This window comes from Pan paniscus, chromosome 6 (genome assembly GCF_029289425.2).
Source record: "Pan paniscus chromosome 6, NHGRI_mPanPan1-v2.0_pri, whole genome shotgun sequence".
Lineage (NCBI taxonomy): Eukaryota > Metazoa > Chordata > Mammalia > Primates > Hominidae > Pan > Pan paniscus.
This window is the reverse complement of record NC_073255.2, coordinates 165,677,163-165,700,909: the sequence shown is the minus strand read 5'-3', so window position 1 is coordinate 165,700,909 and position 23,747 is coordinate 165,677,163. Positions and strand designations below refer to the sequence as shown.

At 57.7% G+C, this 23,747-nt stretch overlaps 1 protein-coding gene across 1 annotated transcript in view; it reads left to right on the top strand.

The window, feature by feature from the left end:
• Positions 1 to 19,469, top strand: part of KCP (kielin cysteine rich BMP regulator) — a 34,134-nt gene extending 14,665 nt beyond the window's left edge. The window contains exons 9-40 of the mRNA XM_055114852.2: positions 2,026 to 2,119; positions 2,264 to 2,343; positions 2,420 to 2,513; positions 2,852 to 2,937; positions 3,009 to 3,090; positions 3,306 to 3,458; positions 3,533 to 3,639; positions 3,720 to 3,813; positions 4,503 to 4,676; positions 4,789 to 4,871; positions 5,044 to 5,137; positions 5,226 to 5,417; positions 5,803 to 5,973; positions 7,265 to 7,441; positions 9,054 to 9,139; positions 9,388 to 9,478; positions 9,617 to 9,699; positions 9,797 to 9,890; positions 11,076 to 11,249; positions 11,483 to 11,565; positions 12,226 to 12,346; positions 14,330 to 14,409; positions 14,621 to 14,720; positions 15,261 to 15,349; positions 15,625 to 15,727; positions 15,818 to 15,960; positions 16,261 to 16,433; positions 16,517 to 16,628; positions 16,723 to 16,824; positions 17,624 to 17,788; positions 18,544 to 18,850; positions 19,023 to 19,469. Coding sequence (XP_054970827.1) covers positions 2,026 to 2,119; positions 2,264 to 2,343; positions 2,420 to 2,513; positions 2,852 to 2,937; positions 3,009 to 3,090; positions 3,306 to 3,458; positions 3,533 to 3,639; positions 3,720 to 3,813; positions 4,503 to 4,676; positions 4,789 to 4,871; positions 5,044 to 5,137; positions 5,226 to 5,417; positions 5,803 to 5,973; positions 7,265 to 7,441; positions 9,054 to 9,139; positions 9,388 to 9,478; positions 9,617 to 9,699; positions 9,797 to 9,890; positions 11,076 to 11,249; positions 11,483 to 11,565; positions 12,226 to 12,346; positions 14,330 to 14,409; positions 14,621 to 14,720; positions 15,261 to 15,349; positions 15,625 to 15,727; positions 15,818 to 15,960; positions 16,261 to 16,433; positions 16,517 to 16,628; positions 16,723 to 16,824; positions 17,624 to 17,788; positions 18,544 to 18,850; positions 19,023 to 19,291 — 4,056 coding nt within the window. The 3' untranslated portion in view covers positions 19,292 to 19,469. The remainder of the gene's footprint in view (positions 1 to 2,025; positions 2,120 to 2,263; positions 2,344 to 2,419; positions 2,514 to 2,851; positions 2,938 to 3,008; positions 3,091 to 3,305; positions 3,459 to 3,532; positions 3,640 to 3,719; positions 3,814 to 4,502; positions 4,677 to 4,788; positions 4,872 to 5,043; positions 5,138 to 5,225; positions 5,418 to 5,802; positions 5,974 to 7,264; positions 7,442 to 9,053; positions 9,140 to 9,387; positions 9,479 to 9,616; positions 9,700 to 9,796; positions 9,891 to 11,075; positions 11,250 to 11,482; positions 11,566 to 12,225; positions 12,347 to 14,329; positions 14,410 to 14,620; positions 14,721 to 15,260; positions 15,350 to 15,624; positions 15,728 to 15,817; positions 15,961 to 16,260; positions 16,434 to 16,516; positions 16,629 to 16,722; positions 16,825 to 17,623; positions 17,789 to 18,543; positions 18,851 to 19,022) is intronic.
• The last annotated feature ends 4,278 nt before the right edge of the window (positions 19,470 to 23,747 follow it).

Sequence of the window (23,747 nt, the reverse complement as noted above, 5' to 3'; positions counted from 1 at the left end):
TCCTTGCCTTTTATTAAGAGAGGCCTCTAACTCCCCTAAATTGGGCCTCTAACCCAATCCCATTATTTACCCGGGTATATGCACCCCACTTACCCACAGTCCGCCAGTCAGTGCTGCAGCCTATTTCCTTCTGGTCGGGGGGTTTCTTCAGTATTCTCCCTTCCATGGCTCACCAGAAAGATGTTACCAGACCCCACCACTTACCAAAAATTAGCCTTTGGGTCGGGGGTTTCCGCACTATCATCCCTTCAGTGGTCGCCAGAAAGATGTTACAGGAAAGGAGTCCTGATCCAGACCCCAAGAAAGGGTTCTTGGATCTTGCACAAGAAAAAATTCAGGGTGAGTCTATAAAGTGAAAGCAAGTTTATTAGGAAAGTAAAGGAGTAAAAGAATGGCTACTCCATAGACAGAGCAGCCCTGAGGGCTGCTGGTTGCCCATTTTTATGGTTATTTATTGATGATATGCTAAACAAGGGGTGGATTATTCATGATGCCCCCTTCTAGACCACATAGGGTAACTTCCTGACATTGCCATGGCATTTGTAAACTGTCTTGGCACTGATGGGAGTGTAGCAGTGAGGACGACCAGAGGTCACTCTCATTGCCATCTTGGTTTTGGTGGGTTTTGGCTGCAACCTGTTCTATCAGCAAGGTCTTTATGATCTGTATTTTGTGCCGACCTCTTTTGTCATCCTGTGACTTAGAATGCCTAACCATCCGGGAATACAGCCCAGTAGGTCTCAGCCTCATTTTACCTAGCCCCTATTCAAGATGGAGTTGCTTTGGTTCAAACGCCTCTGACACAACCACGTCCTCCCTCTCCCCACCCATGAGAAGTCATTGGCTGCTCAGACCCTGATGGGGCTGGAGGCAGTGAGCCCAGTGATGTGGGTGTGAATTCAAGGCATGGGGTCTTTTGGGGTCAGGCCATGGGGTAGTGGCAGTAGCCACCATGCTAAGTACCAGCTTCTAGAGGTAGATGCCACACCAGACCCCTTGTTTCCTTTCATCCCACAACAAGCCTATGAGAACAGGACTATTTTTTCAGGTCCATTTTTTTTCAGACGAGTAAACTGAGTCACAGAGAGCTTAAGTGACATGCTAGTTTATGTATCTGTATGAGTTTCCTGGGCTGCTGTAACAAAGTGCATAAGTGCATACTGGGTGTCTTGAACAACGTAAATATATTCTCTCACAGTTCTGGAGGCCAGAAGTGTGAGATCAAGGTGTGGGAGGGTTCCTTCTGGGACTGTGAGGAGGAATCTGCTCCAGCCTCTGCCCTCGCTTCTGGTGATTTGCTGGTGATCTCTGGCATTCCTTGGCTTCTGCAGCACCTGAACCTCTGCCTTCTCTTTTCCATACCGTTCTCCCTGTGTGTGTCTGTGTGTGAATTTCCCCTTTTTAGAAGGATATTGCCTGGAACAGTGGCTCACACCTGTAAACCCAGCACTTTGGGAGACCAAGACAGGTGGATCACCTGAGGCCAGGAGTTTGAGACCAGCCTGGCCAACATGGTGAAACCCCATCTCTACTAAAAATATAAAAAATTAGCTGGGCGTGGTGGTGCGTGCCTGTAATCCCAGCTACTTGGGAGGCTGAGGCAGGAGAATCGCTTGAACCCAGGAGGTGGAGGTTACAGTGAGCTGAGATCACACCATTGCATTCCAGCCTGGGCAACAAGAGCGAAACTCCATCTCAACCTGCAACCTGCAAACCTGCAACTTGTTTTATCAGCAAGTCTTTTTTATCATCTCAAAAAAAAGATACTAGTTATATTGGATTAGGGACCCATCCTGCTCCAGTATGACCTCATCTTAACTAATTACATCTGCAATGACCCTGTTTCCAAATAGTGTAACAGGCTGAGGTGCTGGGGATGAGGAGTTCAACATATGGATTTGGGGGCGGGGACACACAATTCAACCCGTAAACACATCTAATAAGTGGATAGCTGGGATTCTAATGCCATTTCCACCTCTCAGTTGAGCCCTGTCGGCCCCTTCCCCTGTTCATTCTCCCCACCAGGAAGGTCACATCCAGTGCCGCCAGCGAGAATGTGCCAGCCTGTGTCCATACCCAGCCTGGCCCCTCCCAGGCACCTGCTGCCCTGTGTGCGATGGTGAGTCGGTGGGTAGGGCAGGGACCTGACCATGGTGGGCAACCTGGAGAAAACTGATGGGTGGCCCTGCTCGGGGGCCCATGAAGGCCAGGAGACGGCGGGGAGGGGCCCCTGAGGAACATCTAAGGCCCCCCTTCCCAACAGGCTGTTTCCTAAACGGGCGGGAGCACCGCAGCGGGGAGCCTGTGGGCTCAGGGGACCCCTGCTCACACTGCCGCTGTGCTGTGAGTGTGGCTGCCTGGCGGGGAGGGCCTGGCTCCGGGGCCTGCCTCTGGCGTGCTGACCAGGCCCTGTTGGCAGAATGGGAGTGTCCAGTGTGAGCCTCTGCCCTGCCCGCCAGTGCCCTGCAGACACCCAGGCAGGATCCCTGGGCAGTGCTGCCCTGTCTGCGATGGTGAGTGGGGGCCGGGGTCTCTGCGGGAGGGGCAGGCCTTGGCTGTAGAGAGGCTGTAGGTGTGGGGGATTTGCTTCTCTTGGACCTAAGCCCCTGTTCCCCTGTTCCCCTGTTCCCAAAGTGAGTCCTCACCACACCTTCTCATGGCAAACTGGCACCATGCTGGGGCCTGCGCTTCTGTGGCATAGCTGTGGGGGGGCAGGGGGCTGCTGGCAGGGCGCCCTGGAGAACTCAGCTGGGTCTTCTTTGTCAGGGTGGGGGTTGGACACCTCAGGGTGACATGAAGCTTCCCCTCTGCCTCCAGCCCTATACCCCCACGCCCCTGTCATCCCATCCAGGCTGTGAGTACCAGGGACACCAGTATCAGAGCCAGGAGACCTTCAGACTCCAAGAGCGGGGCCTCTGTGTCCGCTGCTCCTGCCAGGTAGGCGGTCCCTCCGCTCACACCCAGATCTGCCTCATTCCTTCAGGGTGTCTCACCTGCTTCCCTCCTAGGCTGGCGAGGTCTCCTGTGAGGAGCAGGAGTGCCCAGTCACCCCCTGTGCCCTGCCTGCCTCTGGCCTCCAGCTCTGCCCAGGTGTGTGTGAGGGGGGAGGAGCAGCTGCTATGGGCGCTGCCTCTGAGGGCTGCAGAAGGAGGGTGCTCCTTCCCAGGACGGGGTACGGGTTGCTAAGTCCACTAGCCATTCTACAGTGTCAGTGGGGATGGCGAAGGTGGGGTCCCTGTGTCCTGGGAAGGACAGGGATGGGTGGGAGGTGTGCAGGCTGCCATGTGACAGCCCCCTTACTACAGCCTGTGAGCTGGATGGAGAGGAGTTTGCTGAGGGAGTCCAGTGGGAGCCTGATGGTCGGCCCTGCACCGCCTGCGTCTGTCAAGATGGGGTACCCGAGTGTGGGGCTGTGCTCTGCCCCCCAGCCCCCTGCCAGCACCCCACCCAGCCCCCTGGTGAGTGCCTGGGCTGATCCTGGCTTTCTTCCCCTGCATTACCCAGCTCACCCTGACCAGCCTGCCCCACCCAGGTGCCTGCTGCCCCAGCTGTGACAGCTGCACCTACCACAGCCAAGTGTATGCCAATGGGCAGAACTTCACGGATGCAGACAGCCCTTGCCATGCCTGCCACTGTCAGGTAGCTGCCCAGCCTTGCTGCTGCCCTGCTGAGCCCCTCCTGGGCATGCCCCGATTGCTCTCTCCCCTGCTCTTTCGCAGGATGGAACTGTGACATGCTCCTTGGTTGACTGCCCTCCCACGACCTGTGCCAGGCCCCAGAGTGGACCAGGCCAGTGTTGCCCCAGGTGCCCAGGTATGTGGGCACTCACTGGGCCTGAGGGAATCAGGGCCCCAGAGGCTGCTGTCCCACAGCCCCATGGGCCCAACAGATACCTTAGAAAGCAATGGCCTTCTGAATGGTTTCAGTCTTGTTTCAGAGCTTAGAACTCTCTGGAACTCACGGGGTGTGGGTGGGAGGGAGAGTAGAGAGATTTGTTTATTCCTGCCTGTACCTACACCACCCTCTCCTCCCATGCTCCATTTCCTCTTCTAGTAACTACTGCCCACCCCACCACCACCACGCTAGGGCCCCCACCCCCCTACCCCCCAGGTAAACCCATGTATCTACCTGGATAACACAGGTTCATGAGCAGGCACTTGAGCCTGCCACGTAGGAGGCCGGGTGCTGGGATGCATGGGACACGTCCCTGCCCGCATAGAGAGTCTGTGTGAGGGCGTGTGTCAAACACAGGTACACACGTGTGTAAGCACTCCCCTTCTTCCCCTCAGAGACACACATCTGCCTGCAGGTGAATGACCCCCAATGCGCGCACACACTCGTGTGTGCTCACAACGATACACATGCCTGTGCACATGGCCACTTCCTCCTCTTTCCCCTCGAGTCACCTTCCAAGTGGGTACTTGCGTGGCGGCTCTGGACTCCAGGGCTGGAGGGACTGTCAGGCTTTGCCCTCATACCTGCCCCCACCGTCCACTGCCCAGACTGCATCCTGGAGGAAGAGGTGTTTGTGGACGGCGAGAGCTTCTCCCACCCCCGAGACCCCTGCCAGGAGTGCCGATGCCAGGAAGGTCATGCCCACTGCCAGCCTCGCGCCTGCCCCAGGGCCCCCTGTGCCCATCCGCTGCCTGGGACCTGCTGCCCGAACGACTGCAGCGGTGAGATGGGCGGGTCACGGCGGCCTTCTGGGATGGGATGGCGTGGCCCTCGGAAGGCAGCACGCCCTGGGGCAGTCGCCCTCTCCCAGGCTATAGCCGCTCCCTCCCCCAGGCTGTGCCTTTGGCGGGAAAGAGTACCCCAGCGGAGCGGACTTCCCCCACCCCTCTGACCCCTGCCGTCTGTGTCGCTGTCTGGTGAGTCTGCACCTGGGTGGGAGGAGCCCAGGGGAGTGGAGGCAGGACTTGCAGAGGCCAGGAGAGGCCCGCCCAGGTGGGAGGGGTGGGACCTGGTGGCACTGGGTGGGAGGGGTCTCCTCGGCCTCCCCCAACTAACCCACTGACCCGTGGTGCGTCTGTCGGTCCGTAGAGCGGCAACGTGCAGTGCCTGGCCCGCCGCTGCGCGCCGCTGCCCTGTCCAGAGCCTGTCCTCCTGCCGGGAGAGTGCTGCCCGCAGTGCCCAGGTAGGGGCCGCACCCCTCGGCTGCTCCTCCCTGGGGGTCCCCTCGGAGGCCTGTTCCTGGGCCCCTTTGATGCGCTCTCTCGCCGCAGCCGCCCCAGCCTCCGCCGGCTGCCCACGGCCCGGCGCGGCCCCCGCCCGCCACCAGGAGTACTTCTCCCCGCCCGGCGATCCCTGCCGCCGCTGCCTCTGCCTCGACGGCTCCGTGTCCTGCCAGCGGCTGCCCTGCCCGCCCGCGCCCTGCGCGCACCCGCGCCAGGGGCTTTGCTGCCCCTCCTGTGACGGTAACGCCCTGGCGGTGCCCCTCCCGGCCACCCGCGTCCTGCCGCCCCGCCCCGGAGCGCCCTGCCCAGTCCCCTTCCTCCAGGCCCGCTCCGCCCACGTCGGGGATCTTGTTAGGAATGTAGTGTCCGGTCAGCACGGCCTGGGAGCCAGCCGGCACGGCCCTCCATCCCCCACGGCCCCAGCCCCCCACGACACCCATCCTCCACGGACCTCAGCCTCCACGGAGCCCACGGCCTCCCCGCCCTCACGGACCCCCAGCCCCCACGACCCCCAGCCCCCACGGCCCCCACGACACCCATCCTCCACGCCCCTCAATCCCACGACCACCAAGTCCCCACAGCCCTCCAGTCCCCACGGCCCCCCAGCCCCTGCCCTTCTCCCCAGGCTGCCTGTACCAGAGGAAGGAGTTTGCCAGCGGGGAGCGCTTCCCATCGCCCACTGCTGCCTGCCACCTCTGCCTTTGCTGGGAGGGCAGCGTGAGCTGCGAGCCCAAGGCATGTGCCCCTGCACTGTGCCCCTTCCCTGCCAGGGGCGACTGCTGCCCTGACTGTGATGGTGAGGGTCATGGGATAGGGAGCTGCCGGGGTGGGATGCGGGGGACCAGAGGGCTGGGTCAGAATAATCTTTACTGCCCTAGGGTGGATCTAAAATATTTATTACAGTAAGAAAAAGCCCTGAGGCTGGGAGCCATAGCTGAAGCCTGTGACCCCAACAATTTGGGAGGCTGAGGCAGGAGGATCGCTTGAGCCCAGGAGTTCAAGACCAGCCTGGGCAACATAGAGAGATCTTGTCTCTACACAAAAAATTTAAAATCAGCTGGTCCTGGTGCCTCTTGTAGTTCCATCTACTCCGGAGGCTGAGGTGGGAGGATTGCCCAGGATTTTGAGGCTACAGTGAACCGTGTTTTCGCCACTGCACTCCAGGCTGGGTGACAGAGTGAGACCTTGTCTCAAAAAAAAAAAAAAAAAAAAGCCTGAGACTAAAGCCTGGATCTTCTCCTGCCTCTGTTGCTATTTGCCGTGTGGTCTTGGGCAAGTTACATAGCCTCTCTGGGCCTAAATTTGGCTCTTGTAAAAAGACCCAGTCCCCCAGTCCCCCGTCTTCCCTCACTCTTGTGCGATCTTGGCCATTTTGGCCACTTGCCCTTACCAACTGTAATTTTATTTACTATTTGCCTTCCAATTAACTCACTTATTAATTTAAATTGATTTAGAAAGGAGTTTTATATCACACTGTGAGTGGAAAATTAGACTTGCCAGAACCACATTACCATAAAAATGAATGTAATTAAAATTATAATGTTGTTAAATCCTTGTCAGATACTTTTGCCCACTAAGGCTTTGAGCCTGAAATTCACCCCTCTTTTTTAAAAAGGGAGGTGAGCAAATGGCAGAGGTGCCAAGAGCAGGCTGCCACCACCCTGGGACCCCACCCCTTCCTGGATTCATCAGTGGGCTCGGAAGAGCGTGGGAAAGGCGCTACCTTGGGTCCACACCACCTGAGTCAGCTGGGGCTACTCCCAGCTCTCCGGGTTGGGAAACTGGTGCCTCTGGCAATGGCCTGCTGAGTATTTAACCCCAGGGGCAGCAGATTCCTTGTGGGTGTTTTTCTACAAATTAAACAGGAAGGTTTTTTGCAGGATAAAGGGGAGAAAGTTTGCCTTTTGGCCAATCCAAACCCCGCCCCCCTCACGGCTGCTTTGCCCCCTGGGCTTGGCCTGTGACCCCCCAGCCCCCAAGCTAGATCTTTGAGATCTTGGATGCATAACAGGCCCAAGCTCAGAGCCTATGACCACTGCCCTCTCATCCCTTTCTGTCCCTCCCCTCGGCCTCTCTCTCTTTGAAAGGCTGTGAGTACCTGGGGGAGTCCTACCTGAGTAACCAGGAGTTCCCAGACCCCCGAGAACCCTGCAACCTGTGTACCTGCCTTGGAGGCTTCGTGACCTGCGGCCGCTGGCCCTGTGAGCCTCTGGGCTGCAGCCACCCACTCATCCCCTCTGGGCACTGCTGCCCGACCTGCCAGGGTAGAGCCACACCTGCCCTTCCATTCCCCCTGCTGGGGCTCCCGGGGTGCCTTTCTCACCGATTCCACTTTCCTCCCAGCCCTCCCACTGCCTGCCGCTCCACCATACTTTTCTCTCACTCTCCGACTCCCTCACCTTTGATAGAGGTCCCGGGCACGGCTGTGTGTTTGTATGTATGTGTGTGTGTATGTGTGGCTCTGTGTGTGTGTGGCTGTGTATGTGTGTGTCTGTGTGTATGCATGTGTGTGTGTGTGTGTCTGGCTGTGTGTGTGGCCATGTGTATATGTGTGTATGTATGTGTTGCTGTATGTGTGTATGTGTGTATCTGTGTGTGGCTGTGTGTTGGCCTGTGTGGGTGTATCTGTGTATCTGTGTGTGTGTTGCTCTGTGTGTGTGTGGCCATGTGTATATGTGTGTGTATGTGTGTATCTGTGTGTGGCTGTGTGTGTTGGCCTGTGTGTTTGGGTGTATCTGTGTGTGTGTGTGTGTTGCTCTGTGTGGGTGTATCTGTGTGTGTGTGTTGCTCTGTGTGTGTGACAGTGTATGTGTGTCTGTGTGCGTGTCTGTGTACATGTGTGTGTGACCGTATGTGTGTCTGTGTATGTGGCTGTGTGTGTGTGGCTGTGTATCTGTGTGTGTATGTGTGACTGTGTGTATATGTGTGTTTGTGTGGCTGTGTATGTGTGTGGCCCTGTGTGTGTGTGTGTGTGTGTGTGTGTGTGTGTGTGTGTGTATGGCTGTAGCTGTGTGTATGTGGGTATGTGCGTGTGTATCTGTATTTGTGTCTGTGTATGTGGGATGTGTGTGTGTGTGGCTGTGTGTGTATGTGGGTGTGTGTGTATGTGTGTGTGGCTGTGTGTGGGCGTGTACGTGGGGGGGTCTCTGTGTGTGGGTGTGTGCATGTCTGTGTATGTGGGGATGTGTGTGTGGCTATGTGTTTGTATGGCTGTGTGTGTGGGTGTGTATGTGCGTGGCTGTGTGTATGTGTGTGGCTGTGTATAGGTGGGTATGTGTGTATGTGTGTGTGTATGTGGCTATGTGTGTATATGGGTATGTGTGTATGTGGGTGTGTGTGTGTGTGTGGCTGTGTGTGTATGAGGGTGTGGGTGTGGCTGTGTGTGTCTATGGCTGTGTGTGTATATGGGTATATGTGTGTGTATGTGTGTGTGTGGCTGTATGTATATGGGTGTGGTTGTGTATGTATGTGTGTGTGGCTATGTGTGTGTGGGGGTGTAGGTGTGGCTGTGTGTGTATGTGTGAAGGGGGAGGGGCTGTGTGTGTATGTGACAGTGGCAGTTCTGTTGATGGCAGATTTTCTGTTGCACTCCCACCTGCTGTGTGTGTATGCGTGTATGTATGTGTGTGGCTGTGTGTGTGTATGTGGTGGTGGGTGTGGCTGTGTATATGGGTATATGTGGGTATGTGTATGTGTGTGTGTGGCTGTGTATATGGGTATGTGTGTGTATGTGGGTATGTGTATGTGTGTGTGTGGCTGTGTGTGTGTCTGGCTGTGGCTGTGTGTGTATGCGTGGAGGGGGAGGGGCTGTGTGTGTGTGTGACAGTGGAGGTTCTGTTGATGGCAGCTCTTCTGTTGGACTCCCCGCTCTGCCAGGATGCCGCTACCATGGCGTCACTGCTGCCTCCGGAGAGACCCTTCCTGACCCACTTGACCCTACCTGCTCCCTCTGCACCTGCCAGGTGAGGCAGCCCCTTTAGGACCTTGGTAACCTTTCCTCCCTTGATACTCCTCTCTGGCCAGGAAGAGGCTGTCTCCTCCACTCAGGTGGCAAGGGCTACGCTCTGCCCTTCACATCTCATGGGACAGGACTGGGCTCAGGTGTCCCGGGCCAAGGGAGGGTGTTTGGGCCCCTGCAGGCTCAGTAGGGGCTCCAGCCCTGGGGAAATGTGCAGTCCAGTTGAGGGTGTGACGGGCCTCTCTCCCCCAGGAAGGTTCCATGCGCTGCCAGAAGAAGCCATGTCCCCCAGCTCTCTGCCCCCACCCCTCTCCAGGCCCCTGCTTCTGCCCTGTTTGCCACAGTGAGCTGCCTTCCTCATGCGCGGCCCCCATGCCCTTCCCCGCCTCTCCCTCCCCCTTCCCTTCCTGCCAGGCCCAAGGCTGGGCCGAGCAGGGCAGGGTGGCACAGGCCCCCCACCCAGGAGGTGTGTCCCCCACAGGCTGTGTCTCTCAGGGCCGGGAGCACCAGGACGGGGAGGAGTTTGAGGGACCAGCAGGCAGCTGTGAGTGGTGTCGCTGTCAGGTATAGCAGGAGGTGGGGGGTGTGGAGTGACAGCTGGACCATAGCACCTCTGGGCCCCAGTCTAGGCAGCGAGCCAGTGTCCCTGCATCTCCTACAGGCTGGCCAGGTCAGCTGTGTGCGGCTGCAGTGCCCACCCCTTCCCTGCAAGCTCCAGGTCACCGAGCGGGGGAGCTGCTGCCCTCGCTGCAGAGGTATGGCCGCCTCTAGCCCTACCCCTTGCTTCAGCCCCTTGGCCCTGTGTCCCTCTGTCCACCCCACCTCCCTCCCCTCAGCCAGCTCTTCTCCCACCTCCCTGCCCCAACAACTGGCCCTTGCATACACCCTTGCCACCTTCAGCTTCTCCTACCTCTCCCTGTCCCGGACTGCCCAGACCATCCCTCTTCCAGGTGCTGGTTAGAGTTCCCTCAAAGCTGCCTGTCTTGGGCTGGGTGCAGCGGCTCACATTTGCAATCCCAGCACTTTGGGAGGCCAAGGTGGGAGGATCACTTGAACCCAGGAGTTTGAGGCTGCAGTGAGCTGCATTTGCACCACTGTGCTCCAGCCTGGGCAACAAAGAAGACTCTGTCTAAAAAATAAAACAAAAAGCTGCCCCTCTTCCTAACCACACCCCATTCATCATCATCATCATCATCACCATCATCATCAAGATACCTGACATTCAGTGAGCAGGTAGCATGTGCCAGGCCCTGAGCACTTTACGTGTATTATCTCATTTAATCAGCACAACAACCTTACCAGATAAGCACTCTTAGTCCTCCTATTTTACAGATGAGAAAGTGGAGGTACAGAGAGGTAGAGAAGGTGGCAGAGTCAAGATGGACACTTGGACCATCTGGCTCTGAACTTGAGCCTTTCTTAGCCTGCCCACTGCCCCCTCGTCCCACACCCTGCCCAGTGTGGTGGTGTTTCTACAGAACCACAGAACTGTCATAGCATTTCACTTGCTCTGGGAGGGAGGCAGGACAGAGGAAATCCCCATTTAACAGATGAGGAGACTGAGGCCCGGAGAGAGTGAGTTACCTTGGGCCCATGGTTAGCGATGGAGCCATTCACCTGGTCCACATGCATTTATGACACAGCTGCTGCATGCCAGGTCTGTGGCCGGTGCAGGCTGCACTGGGCAGTGCCTGCTGCCTGGAGCTTGGTCTTGAGAGCAGGTAGGAACAGAACAGGATTAGAACCCAGGTGTTCTGAACCCCTCCCAGTGCCTTTCCCCTCCACAACAGACAGGAGTTCTGCCCCATCGCACCTTCCCGCCATATCCCTGCAAACTCACTCCTGGCGCCACGTGCCTAGCTGACCACTGAGGGTGGGGGCCAGGAGCAGATGTCCAGATCTCAACCTCCGAGCTTGTCCCTGCCCACTTTGCACCACAGGCTGCCTGGCTCATGGGGAAGAGCACCCCGAAGGCAGTAGATGGGTGCCCCCCGACAGTGCCTGCTCCTCCTGTGTGTGTCACGAGGGTGTCGTCACCTGTGCACGCATCCAGTGCATCAGCTCTTGCGCCCAGCCCCGCCAGGGGCCCCATGACTGCTGTCCTCAATGCTCTGGTACTGGAAGCCTGGGGCGGGAGGGGAAAGGCGAGGAGGGAGCCCTGGGCCCACACCTCCCTGCCGCTGCTGGGCCGGGTGGCAGAGACAGGCAGTTGGAGAAGTGGCCTCTGTCCTTGTGCACACTCCACTCCCTGGGGTCAGGGGGAGGCTGGAGATAGAGGACTCCACCCCTGCCTCGCTGCCAGCCTGAAGGACCCCTGGTCCCGTTCTGCTCTCACTCCACCCCAAAGACTGTGAGCATGAGGGCCGGAAGTACGAGCCCGGGGAGAGCTTCCAGCCTGGGGCAGACCCCTGTGAAGTGTGCATCTGCCAGGTAGGTGAGGGCACAGTGGTGGGGCTGGGGCACCTCGAGGTGGCGGGGAGTGGGCAGCATGGGATGAGGCCCAGCCAAGCTGGTCACTGCATGGAGCAGGCACTCTGGGGGCCAAAGGAGTGTATCCCTGTGGCCAGGAGACAAGGCAGGGTTGGGGCCAACAGGGCCAGGAGGTCTGGGTTTAGACAAGGAGTGCAGGTTCCAAGTGTGCAGGAGGCCGTAGGTGGCCCCCCTGGCTGCAGTGCAGGGCGGGTGTGTATGGCCGGAGAGCCACCTGGGACGTGGCTAGGGGTCATATTGTGGAGATTTTATTTGCAAGGCCATGGAAGGGCTTGGAGCAGGCAAATGACATCACAGGTCAGGGTACTAAGCCATGGGCCTGGGGAGGAGGATGGCATGAGCCTGCCGGAGGATCAAAGGTCACATGAGGGCTCAGGCCCAAGTGACTTAAAGGAGAAGGAGACATCATCTCAGAGACTAGGGCATGGGGTGAGGAGCACGTCTAGAAGACACTGAGTCTCTCTTCAGCCTTGAGTTCAGGGCCCAAGACATGTCCCGGAAGAGGCTGCAGCAGGCAGAGGGAGGGGCCGGAAGTCCCGGCCAAGGGCAGCTCTGGGTTTTCGTGGCCCAGGACCCACCGCTGCTCACTCATTCTTGTAGCCACAGCCTGAGGGGCCTCCCAGCCTTCGCTGTCACCGGCGGCAGTGTCCCAGCCTGGTGGGCTGCCCCCCCAGCCAGCTCCTGCCCCCTGGGCCCCAGCACTGCTGTCCCACCTGTGCCGGTGAGTCCAGGGATGTGGGGGTAGATGAGATATGAGGTTAGGGCTGCCACCCCCCGCCGCCCTTCCTCACCAGTCCCAGCCCCAGATTCTTCCTGACTCCAGTGGACTGTTCTGGAACCCCATGCCTGGCCAGCGAGGGCTGCACCATCCCTAAGGGAACTGGGGAAGCTGACAGGAACCCTTTGCCTCTCCGCAGCTGGGTGCAGTTTGTGGAGCATCTTGGCCAGCAGGTGGCACTGCAGGGCGACAGTTGTGCTGAGACGTGAGGCCCAGGCAGGCAGGGGGTAGCCCAGCCACAGGGGTGGGCGAGCTTTTTTTGTTGTCGTTGTTAGAGTAAAAATTTATTAAGATTGGGGGGAAAAGTAAAGAAACAGTTTTATTTTTGTTACAAATATTGAAAGATGGCCAATTTCTGTCTCCTGGATTTAATAGTTGTTTACCCAACACAGCCATTTTACATTTGTTGTGGAGGGAATGTTTTTCTGTTTCTGGTCCTATACCAGCACTGAAATGATAACCTACCTTTGCAATACAGGTGAACGTTATCCTTACATAGAAAAAACAGGCCGAGGTTGGTAGCTCACGCCTGTAATCCCAGCACTTTGGGAGGCCAAGGTGGGAGGATCACAAGGTCAAGAGATCAAGACCATCCTGGCCCAAATGGTGAAACCCTGTCTCTACTAAAAATACAAAAATTAGCTGGGCGTGATGGGGCATGCCTGTAGTCCCAGCTACTCGGGAGGCTGAGGCAGGAGAATAGCTTGAACCCGGGAGGCAGAGGTTGCAGTGAGCTGAGATGGTGCCACTACACTGCAACCTGGCAACAGAGCGAGATTCTGTCTCAAAAAAAAAAAAAAGAAAGAAAAAACATACTTTTTTTTTTTTAAAATGATAGTCCTATTTTCTCCAATTTGGTTTTTTTATTTGGGTTTTGGTTTTTTTGAGACGGAGTCTCGCTTTGTCGCACAGACTGGAGTGCGGTGGCACAATCTCGGCTCACTGCAACCTCTGGATTCGAGGGATTCACCTGCCTCAGCCTCCCGAGTAGCTGGGATTATAGGCATGCGCCACCAAGCCTGGCTAATTTTTGTATTTTTAGTAGAGATGGGGTTTTAACATGTTGGCCAGGCTGGTCTCGAACTCCTGACCTCAGGTGATCCACCCGCCTCAGCCTCCGAAAGAGCTGGATTACAGGTGTGAGCCACCTCGCCGACTTTTCTGTTTTTTGTTTGTTTGTTTGTTTTTTATGGTGGTAAGACACTAAAATGTACAATCCTAACCATTTTTAAGTGTACAGTTTGTGGTATTAAATACGTTCATAATGCTGTGCAGTCATCCCTGGCATCCATCAGGGAGGGTTGCTCTGATCAACACCTGCTAGGGGGTGCTTCAGGGGAAGGGAAGAAGACTAACATTGATTAAGCACCTGTTCCATGCCACAGACTGTACTTGGTGCTCTTAATAAAGTCTCTCGCTTCATTTTCGTAGTTACCCAGTGAGGGAAGTATTATTAATCTCTTTTTACAGATTAAGAAACTGAGGCTCAGAGAGGTGGATTAATCTAACCTAATAAGCACAGGCACTGAGTGCTGGCATCAGGATTCGAACCCGGGATGCCTGGCTGTGTGCTTCCCTGCGCTGTTGTAGCCACACCGCTATTACAGATAGCGGGAGGGAGAGCAGGCCGCAGACTGGCCATTTTTAGTGACCTCAGGCTAAGGAAGCCATGGTTGGTCTGTTTCCAGTCACCTTGCACCCCCACCCGGCCCCAAATAATAGCCTAGCAAAGTTTCTTTTAAAACGTGTAAACTTGACTGAATTGAAGAGAAAGAGGACTTATCCTCCCTGGAGTCAAGGTGCTGGGATATGGGTATGCTCAGGAGTTCGAGTTAGAAACCTGGGGACACAGTGCATGGGGACAGCTGGGATTTCCAGCCCTGTGCCCCTCTTTCTGCCCCCCACTCTGGATTCTTGTCTTCACAGAGGCCTTGAGTAACTGTTCAGAGGGCCTGCTGGGATCTGAGCTAGCCCCACCAGACCCCTGCTACACGTGCCAGTGCCAGGTGAGCCCTCCTGCCTTGGGGACTCACAGAGCCCCTCTTCTTCCTTCTCTGTGGGCTGTGGCTGCCATTCCTCTCCTGCAGCAGCTCCAGGGCTCTCCATTCGCCCTGACATTTGCCCACTTGTCCTGACTGTCACATCCTGCCTATGCCTTACTCCTCCACCAGCTCCCTGAGATCTGCCATTCTCTACCTCTTGTGTTCACATGGGCAGGACCTGACATGGCTCTGCATCCACCAGGCTTGTCCTGAGCTCAGCTGTCCCCTCTCAGAGCGCCACACTCCCCCTGGGAGCTGCTGCCCCATATGCCGGGGTAAGTGCCCAGCCTTGGCCTCCACCCTCAGAGAGGAGCCCAGGGGGAACACAGGAAGGGGAGGCATTCATGGGCCAAGCGGGCAGCCCAGGGTTTGTACTCGGTTTCTAGAACAGAATGCAGGGTTCATTCTTTTCTAGAAATGGAGGGGGGCTGTTCTTGAGGTGGAGAAGAGACCCATGAGGCAGGGGGAAGCTGGGATGAAGCCTAGATTCTCAAGGTCTGGCCTGATGCCTGTCAGGGGGCTCGGGATCCCCAGGCCCATGAAGAGGGCATTGCACTGCTGAGCGGGCAGCTGGCCCAGAGTGGGGTTCCAGCCTCTGGCCCTTTGGGCTCCTAGGACCCTAGAGACATCCTGAGCTCTGATGCGAGGCCTGATGTCTAATAGGCCCTGTGGATATTGGCTGAAGAAATCAACACCATCAGGGTGGTAGGGACATGGAGTGGGTGCTTTCCTGCTGTGAAATGCTGGGTAAGCTCCAAGGAGGGAGGATACAGCTGGAGGGACAGTGCCTGCCCATCCCATGTCTCCCCCCTCAGAATGTGTGGTGGAGGCCGAGGGCCGGAGAGTGGCAGATGGAGAGAGCTGGCGGGACCCCAGCAATGCGTGCATCGCCTGCACCTGCCATGTGAGCTGGGGTGGGCCTGGGAGGGTGGAGGATCTCGCAGATGGATAAAGGGAGGAGTGTCCAACACTCCACCAGCAGATATGGGGTCTTTAAGGGTCAGGGGCATCCCTGCACCGGGGCATGGAGCCGAAGGCTGGATTTCATTCCCCACTTGAACTGTGAAGAATGTATTGTGGGAGGGGCAGGCAGAAGTCCATGCCCAGAGGCCCCCAGAAGCATGAGGCTGGGGACTCCGGCCCTGCAGAAAACCCCAGAACAATGATGTCTGTCCTCAGCGGGGCCATGTGGAGTGCCACCTTGAGGAGTGCCAGGCCCTCTCCTGCCCCCATGGCTGGGCGAAGGTGCCCCAGGCTGACAGCTGCTGTGAGCGATGCCAAGGTGCGCAGCCAGGGTGATGGGGGAGGGGTAAGCCAGACCTTCTGGGCATGTGGGAGGAGCAGCTGACCCTCCCAGCTCCTATCCCTTCAGCTCCCACCCAGTCCTGCGTGCACCAGGGCCGTGAGGTGGCCTCTGGAGAGCGCTGGACTGTGGACACCTGCACCAGCTGCTCCTGCATGGCGGGCACCGTGCGTTGCCAGAGCCAGCGCTGCTCACCGCTCTCGTGTGGCCCCGTGAGTGCCGCAATCTAAAGTGGTGGGGAGGGTCAGGGTGGGGGCACATGGTACCGCCATCCTGGTGTGACCAGGCATCAGAGAGGGAGGCTGGGCTCCTGCCGCCAGCTGGGAGCTGGGGACAGTGCTGTTCCCAGTGCGACCACGAAGTGGTGCCCTGACCTCACTCACAGGGAGCCTGGGAGCCAGAGTCCTGGAGATCCCTGGAGACTCCTGGGAGATGCTTGGTTTTCTGGGAGGGTCTGCGAGAGGCATGACGGGGAGGGCGGTGTGTCTGACAGTGTCTGGGGCTGAGTGCAGGACAAGGCCCCTGCCCTGAGTCCTGGCAGCTGCTGCCCCCGCTGCCTGCCTCGGCCCGCTTCCTGCATGGCCTTCGGAGACCCCCATTACCGCACCTTCGACGGCCGCCTGCTGCACTTCCAGGGCAGTTGCAGCTATGTGCTGGCCAAGGACTGCCACGGCGGGGACTTCAGGTGTGCATCCCCTGTCTCTCTTCTCCCCAACCCCTACACCCAGCCCTGCTGACCATTGGCACCTGGGACTTTCCTGCCCACAGTGTGCACGTGACCAATGATGACCGGGGCCGGAGCAGTGTGGCCTGGACCCAGGAGGTGGCGGTGCTGCTGGGAGACGTGGCCGTGCGGCTGCTGCAGGACGGGGCAGTCACGGTGAGCAAAGCCGAGGAGTGGAGGAAGGTGGATCCTGTGCTGTCCACCCATGTGCCTCGACATCACCCCTCCTCCCACCTCCTTTATCCTCCAGGTGGATGGGCACCCGGTGGCCTTGCCCTTCCTGCAGGAGCCGCTGCTGTATGTGGAGCTGCGAGGACACACTGTGATCCTGCACGCCCAGCCCGGGCTCCAGGTGCGGCTCCAGGGCGAGTCTGGGTGGGCTGCCTGCTGGGAGCTTCAGTCCTGTTTAGGCCTCTGTATCTGTAGAGGGGGTGGGGATGCCAGCTACCTCCTAGCCAAAAAAGGCAAGGAGTGGGGTGCAGGGGTGTGAGGGGAGGTGGATCAGGGTCAGAGATCTCCCCAGGCAGTCAGAGGAGTTCTGAGCTCTGAGCCTGATTTCTAATCTCGGCTCAGCCTCTTAAGCCACCACCAGCCTCCTCTGGGCCACAGATTTCTCGTCTGTAAAGTGGGGAATGGGAAGGGTCAGTGGCAGTGGGGAGGATATCAGCTGAAGTCTCCTGGCGGGGTGTCTCAGGTTCCTTCCAACTCTCATGTGGAAGAGTAATTTGCCCCCTGCCCCCAGCAGGAAACACAACTCGTAAATTCATAGAATAAGGGTGTACACTTCTAATCCGGACCCTAATTGTGCTTTGTCCTCTGCAAGACCCGAATGCCCATGAGAAAGTGAATCCCTGGAAGGGGGTTGCATTTCACCTGGGGCCCAGTTCAGGGATGGCAGCAGGAGAAGGTGCCCTCATGCAGGAGCTGTGGGCAGCTCCTCCTGTCATCTGTCTTTGCCCAGGTCTGGCACAGAATGTATCCACTTGGCCTTGGCCAGGGTGGTGTTTCTTCCAAGGGGAGACTCCACCTGTCCATTCTCCTCCCCTACAGCACTGGCCGCACTGAACACAGTGCCTGGGGCCATGATGGACCCTGGGCTTCTTAAGGCCCCTGTCCTTCCCTGCTCCCCAGTCCCAGGCCTCTCCACACAGGTGCTGTGGGATGGGCAGTCCCAGGTGGAGGTGAGCGTACCTGGCTCCTACCAGGGCCGGACTTGTGGGCTCTGTGGGAACTTCAATGGCTTTGCCCAGGACGATCTGCAGGGCCCTGAGGGGCTGCTCCTGCCCTCGGAGGCTGCGTTTGGGAATAGCTGGCAGGTGAGTGGCACAGGAACCGGGGATGGGGATTAGGGGAGACGCAGCTGAGCATGAGTCTCAGAGCAACCCTTTGGCATGGAAAGCAGGGAAGGGGGGCGAAGTCACACAAGATAGGCTTTTGGGCTTTCAGGGAGGTGTGGGGGCTTCTTGCCTGTCTTGGTGCTGGAGAGGTAGGGCGGCCTGTCAAAAGAGGCCTCATTGGCCGGGCAGGGTGGCTCATGCCTATAATCCCAGCACTTTGGGATGCTGAGGTGGGTACCTGAGGTTGGGAGTTCGAAACCAGCCTGACCAACATGGAGAAACCCCATCTCTACTAAAAATACAAAATTAGCCCAGCCTGGTGGTGCATATGCCTGTAATCCCAGCTACTCGGGTGGCTGAGGCAGGAGAATCACTTGAACCCAGGAGGTGGAAGTTGTGGTGAGCTGAGATCGTGCCACTGCACTCCAGCCTGGGCAACAAGAGCAAAATTCTGTCTCAAAAAAAAAAAAGAACCTTGTTACTTGAACCCTCAAGCCTTGCTTTGCCACTCACTGGCTGTGTGATCTTGGACAAGTGCTGACCTACTCTGGCCTTGGTCTGTCTATCTGTAAAATGGGGACAAAAAGAAGGTAGACAGTACTTCATTTGCTGTTCTTTTAGGGAGGTTTTGGGGACTAAAGCAAATGACTGGGTGGGAAGTGCTTTGAAGAGCACGGCATGCAGAGGCCAGCTGCCAGTGGTGCTGTCACGTCAGGGCTGCTCTCCCCACCCAGGTCTCAGAGGGGCTGTGGCCTGGCCGGCCCTGTTCTGCAGGCCGAGAGGTGGATCCGTGCCGGGCAGCAGGTTACCGTGCCAGGCGTGAGGCCAATGCCCGGTGTGGGGTGCTGAAGTCCTCCCCATTCAGTCGCTGCCATGTTGTGGTGCCACCGGAGCCCTTCTTTGCCGCCTGTGTGTATGACCTGTGTGCCTGTGGCCCTGGCTCCTCCGCTGATGCCTGCCTCTGTGATGCCCTGGAAGCCTATGCCAGTCACTGTCGCCAGGCAGGAGTGACACCTACCTGGCGAGGCCCCACGCTGTGTGGTGAGGGGGTGATGCCCGCTGCAGGTTGGGGGAGGCTCAGCACAGAGAAGAAGGGCAGCCCGGAGGGCTCGGGGCAGGACCAGGCCGGGTATGGCGAGTCTCGCAGGGGTATGCACAGCAACTGGGGCAGTTTCAGGTGCCTTGGTAACCCCGCCTCCCACTCCCCCTGCAGTGGTAGGCTGCCCCCTGGAGCGTGGCTTCGTGTTTGATGAGTGCGGCCCACCCTGTCCCCGCACCTGCTTCAATCAGCATATCCCCCTGGGGGAGCTGGCAGCCCACTGCGTGAGGCCCTGTGTGCCTGGCTGCCAGTGCCCTGCAGGCCTGGTGGAGCACGAGGCCCACTGCATCCCACCCGAGGCCTGCCCCCAAGTCCTGCTCACTGGAGACCAGCCACTTGGTGCTCGGCCCAGCCCCAGCCGGGAGCCCCAGGAGACACCCTGAGCCAGGACAGTGCATGATCAGGGTTCATCAGGCCAGGAGTCTCCCCTTGGCGAGCAGTTCCCACCCTGGTTAGGGCTATGGAGAGAATGCCCTGCCTGGACACTGGAGCCTGGGCCCCTGCCCTGCAAAGACCCTCGCCATGTTGAGTCACAAGCAGTAAACTCTAGGCCTGCCCGAAGGCTTCCTTGTGTGTGTGTGTATTTCCTCCTGGTGCTGGGACAGAGGCTGGGCTGCCAGGAACATGGGGTCCAGTGATCAGTGGCCGCAGAATCACAGCACCATGCTTACTCTTTGCACCTGCATGCCTGGGCTGCCCCACCCAGCCACTCCCTGGTGCTGTCTGGGAAACCCTGCAGTGGGTAGAAGGAGGACCCTGGTGCCCTGGTCTTAGCCCTGTGCTCATTCTGTGTAGCAGGCATGACACGTGGCCCCATGTGGTACCTTCTGTGGATCCATGTGGGATCCTGCAGGGGCTGAGGAACCACGGAGAAGGGGCTGCATCAGAGAATGGCCTCCCCCTTCCTTGTGGCTTGGGGATACTGAGTGTGCAGGCACCTTCTGGGCCACTCTGAGAGCTAGTGACACAGGGACCCTATGCCTGGGGTGAGAAACAGAAGCAATAGACCACAATGCAGTGTGGACATGTACCTGCGTGTGCACACAGAAACACACACACAAACACACATCCCTCAGAAACCCAGATAAGCACGTGCAATGCATACCTGCCTGCCTTCACAGCCACACCCACCCTGGGCAGACATATGGGCAGTAGACACTGGCAGCGTGTAAAGACGTCACTGTAGGGAGGGAACATGGGTTTTGAGATAGAAAAAGTCCAGAATTCAAGTTTTCTTTGCTGCCTACCAGCTCTGTGACCTTGGTGTTTTAGGGACCTTGGTCATGAGGTCAGGGGACTCCATCCTCATTGCTCCCTGCTATTCCAACAGGGAGTGAAGGGCTTTGTGCTCAGGCAAGGACGCAAAAGAGTGCCAGGTTGAATTGGAGGCCACTCAGCCTGATTGCTCTTTCATTGACGCTGTTTTCTCTTCTGGCCAAGAGGAGGGTCTGCTCCGTTCTCTCACGGAATGGGGACAAAGTAGCCAGCAGGCAAATCTGCTCATGACAGGGCAGGATGTAAAGATGGCAGAGCTCCTGCACTCAGCCCCTCTCCTGATTAGATAACTTAAATGACCTGTCTATTCATCTGCGAGATGAGGATGATAGTAACAAGCGTCTGGTATGTGTTGGGGAATGAACAGTGACGCATGGACAGCACTTACCAGGTGGACAGCATGGATAAGCATGTGGGCAGTGCTCGCTGGGGCAGGGCCTCTTACCACTCGCCTCTTGCTGATGGACGGCCTGGGCTCCCGGGACCATGTCTTCCCAGAGGGTATCACATCCATCCATCTCCAGATGAAAAAAATGCTGCCACATGTTAAGACAAGCTATTCCTTTTTTTTTTTTTTTTTTTTTAAGAGACAGGATCTTGCTCTGTCACTCAGGCTGGAATACAGTGGCACGATCACAGCTTACTGCAGCCTTGACCTCCCAGCCTCAATCAATCCTCCCATCTCAGCCTCCCAAGTAGCTGTGACTACAGGCACGTGCTACCACTCCTGGCTAACTTTTTTTTTTTAAGAGGTGGGGTCTTGCTATGTCACCCAGGCTGGTCTCAAATTCCTGGGCTCAAGCCATCCTCCCACCTCATCATCCCAAAGTGGTGGAACTGCAGAGGTGAAGCACCACACTTGGCCTAGGAGAAGTTGCTTTCTGAGTCAGTCTTCTTGCCTATAAAGTGGGGATAATAATAGAGCCTGCTTCATAGAGTTGCTGCAAGGAAGGATTATATGTACGAAGCATCTTCATTCCCGCACAAGCTAAACTGTTGGTAGCAGCTGCTGTTGCTACCCATATTGGGCATATTGTGTGCCCAAATAATGCAGCTGTGTGGTTGATGTGCATATGTGTGCTTGTACAGTATATGTCAAACAAATGCTCACTGGGGGCTGTAAACAAGCATATGCATATACCTCCCTCTCTCGGGGTCACACTGCTCACTCCACGCTGCCACTTGTAGGGCCATAAAAGCCATCTCAGAGACAGGTCAGAGTCTATGAGGCTTGGCCGCGGTCCAGCCAGGGCTCAGGTGTCAGGCCCTGCATGATTGAGATCAGAGCCTTTGTCCTTCCTTGCTCCTGGCTCTTGGTTTCCTGTCCTCCGTTTCCCTCCAGGCTCCGCATGGTGCAGGCAGCCACCCCGGGGGCCTCAGGGCTCCCCTGCAGCCCCAGACAGGCCTTGGCTTTGTACCAGTATCTCTTCTGGTGCCCCGCAAGCCCAGGCCAGCTCAGGGCTGCACTTTGGCAGGTGAGGGAGGGGCACTGCCTCAGAAGGAAGGAGACAGGCGGGGACCTGACACCATCTTGCCCCTCCAGGTGCAAGAGGGCCGCGGGTATCCCCCAGGGCTGGAGCTGCCCCCTGTGCTGCTGCAGATGGAGTGGAGCTGGCGGGCCCAGGAGCAGGTAAGGGCTGGCTGGGGGTGTGGCTGAGGCCAGGGTGGGTGCCCCCTCACGCCCTGGCATCCCATCTTCCTGCAGCTCCTGTGGGACTTGGAACTGCTGACTGGTGTGGAGCTGGGCCTCTTCTGGCCACCCCAGGCCCAGTTTTTCGGTCCGAGGGGCCAGGCCCAGCAAGCATGGAGCCAGTGCTGTCAGCCAGGTGGTAGCACAGGTGGGGACCCTGAGCAGCCGGTGAGTGGGTGAGGGGGCACGGTGGGGACAGAGGTTCTGGGAACACTGGGGCCCTGCTGTGGTGAGGGCAAGCGGAAGGGGCAGGGTTTTGGAGACAGGGCTGGGTTTGAATCTCCACACTGACCACCCCCGTGGGCTCTGAGTTTACCTTTCCTCAGCTAGAAAATGCCCACGAGGCCGGGCGTGGTGGCTCACGCCTGTAATCCCAGCACTTTGGGAGGCCGAGGTGGGCGGATCCCCTGAGGTCGGGAGTTCGAGACCAGCCTGACCAACATGGAGAAACCCCGTCTCTACTAAAAATACAAAAATTAGCCAGGTGTGACGGCATATGCCTGTACCTGTAATCCCAGTTACTCAGGAGGCTGAGGCAGCAGAATCAGTTGAACCTGGGAGGTGAAGGTTGCAGTGAGCCGAGATCGCACCATTGTACTCCAATGTGGGCAACAAGAACCAAACTCCGTTTCCCCCAAGCCCCCCGGCCAAAAAAAAAAAAAAAAGAAAACGCCCACAAGAAGAGATCTTTCTCTAAGGGCTGTCGGGAGGAAGAGTGGACTCATGGGCTATGCCTGGCACACAGGGTCTGCTCTTTCCAGGCAGGCCGTTATTCTCATTCCACAGTTAACGACTGTCTTGGTCAAATCACCTGTGTGGTGATATCTGGAAGCCTTTCCATGTTACCGCAGCGTGGGAGGAAAGTAGCCTGGCAGGGCCCCAGAGAGCAAAGGCACTGATGCCCAGTGTGCGCCTGAGACACAGGGGCTGAGAGCCCCAGCCGCTGGCCCCTCCCTCCAGGGCTGCAGCTGGGCTGAGCCTCCAGGAGGGGGGTGCTGTGGTGACTGGGCCCAGAACAGAGCTGGGAATTGGGAATGTGGGTCCCAGTCCTGGCTCAGCCACCAGCTGTCTGAGTTACTTTGGGCAGGTTGGTAGCCCTCTCTGGGCCAAGGCACTCTCCACTGTAGCAGGAGGGGTGTTCGTGGTGCAACTTAGGAAGGGTTCAGCTGACGTCGCTGGAAAGAACTGTGGTCTCATCTGAGGCTCAATCGGGCAGGAGGGATCTGTTTCCAAGCTCCTTTGCATGGAGGGGAAGCGGGGGTCACAGAGGGCATGAATTCCAGGAGGCAGGGATCATTTAGGGGCCATTTTAGAGGCTGGCTGCCACACTGGGGGATGGAGCCCTGTGGACTAGGGTGCCCCCAAACCTTCCAAAATTCTAGGCTGCATGCTCTACCCCAGGACAGGGACTCCCTGAGCCAGAACCATCAGCTCCTGGAGGGGTGAGTCTACCCGGGGAATCCTGCCTTTCCCTCTGTGAACTGGGCTCTTTCCCTGTCACCTTCTGCAGTCCTGCCCGGTGCCCCTCATTACGCCTCCTGGGCTCTTAGTTGCACCCATGGTTGCCCCACAGCCCTTGGAAAGGTTAACCTCCAAACTCCAGCTCCCAGGATCTGGTGATGGGGGAGGAGGGGAGGGTACTGGGGGCGGCCAGCCAGGACTCAAGTGTTTGGATGCTAGGGTGGGGGTCTCGGGAGACTGGCAGGCAGACTCCCTCCCATTCCAGAGCCCATGGGCCCAGAGAGGTGCATCAGAGGTAGCCCTTGAACTCCTGTAGGGGGCAGGCCGGAGACCTCTCATCAGCCCCAGATCTGGGTGAAACCGGTAGTGGTGCAGACCAAGGGTGGGAGAGCCCTGGAGGACCTGCAGAGCCC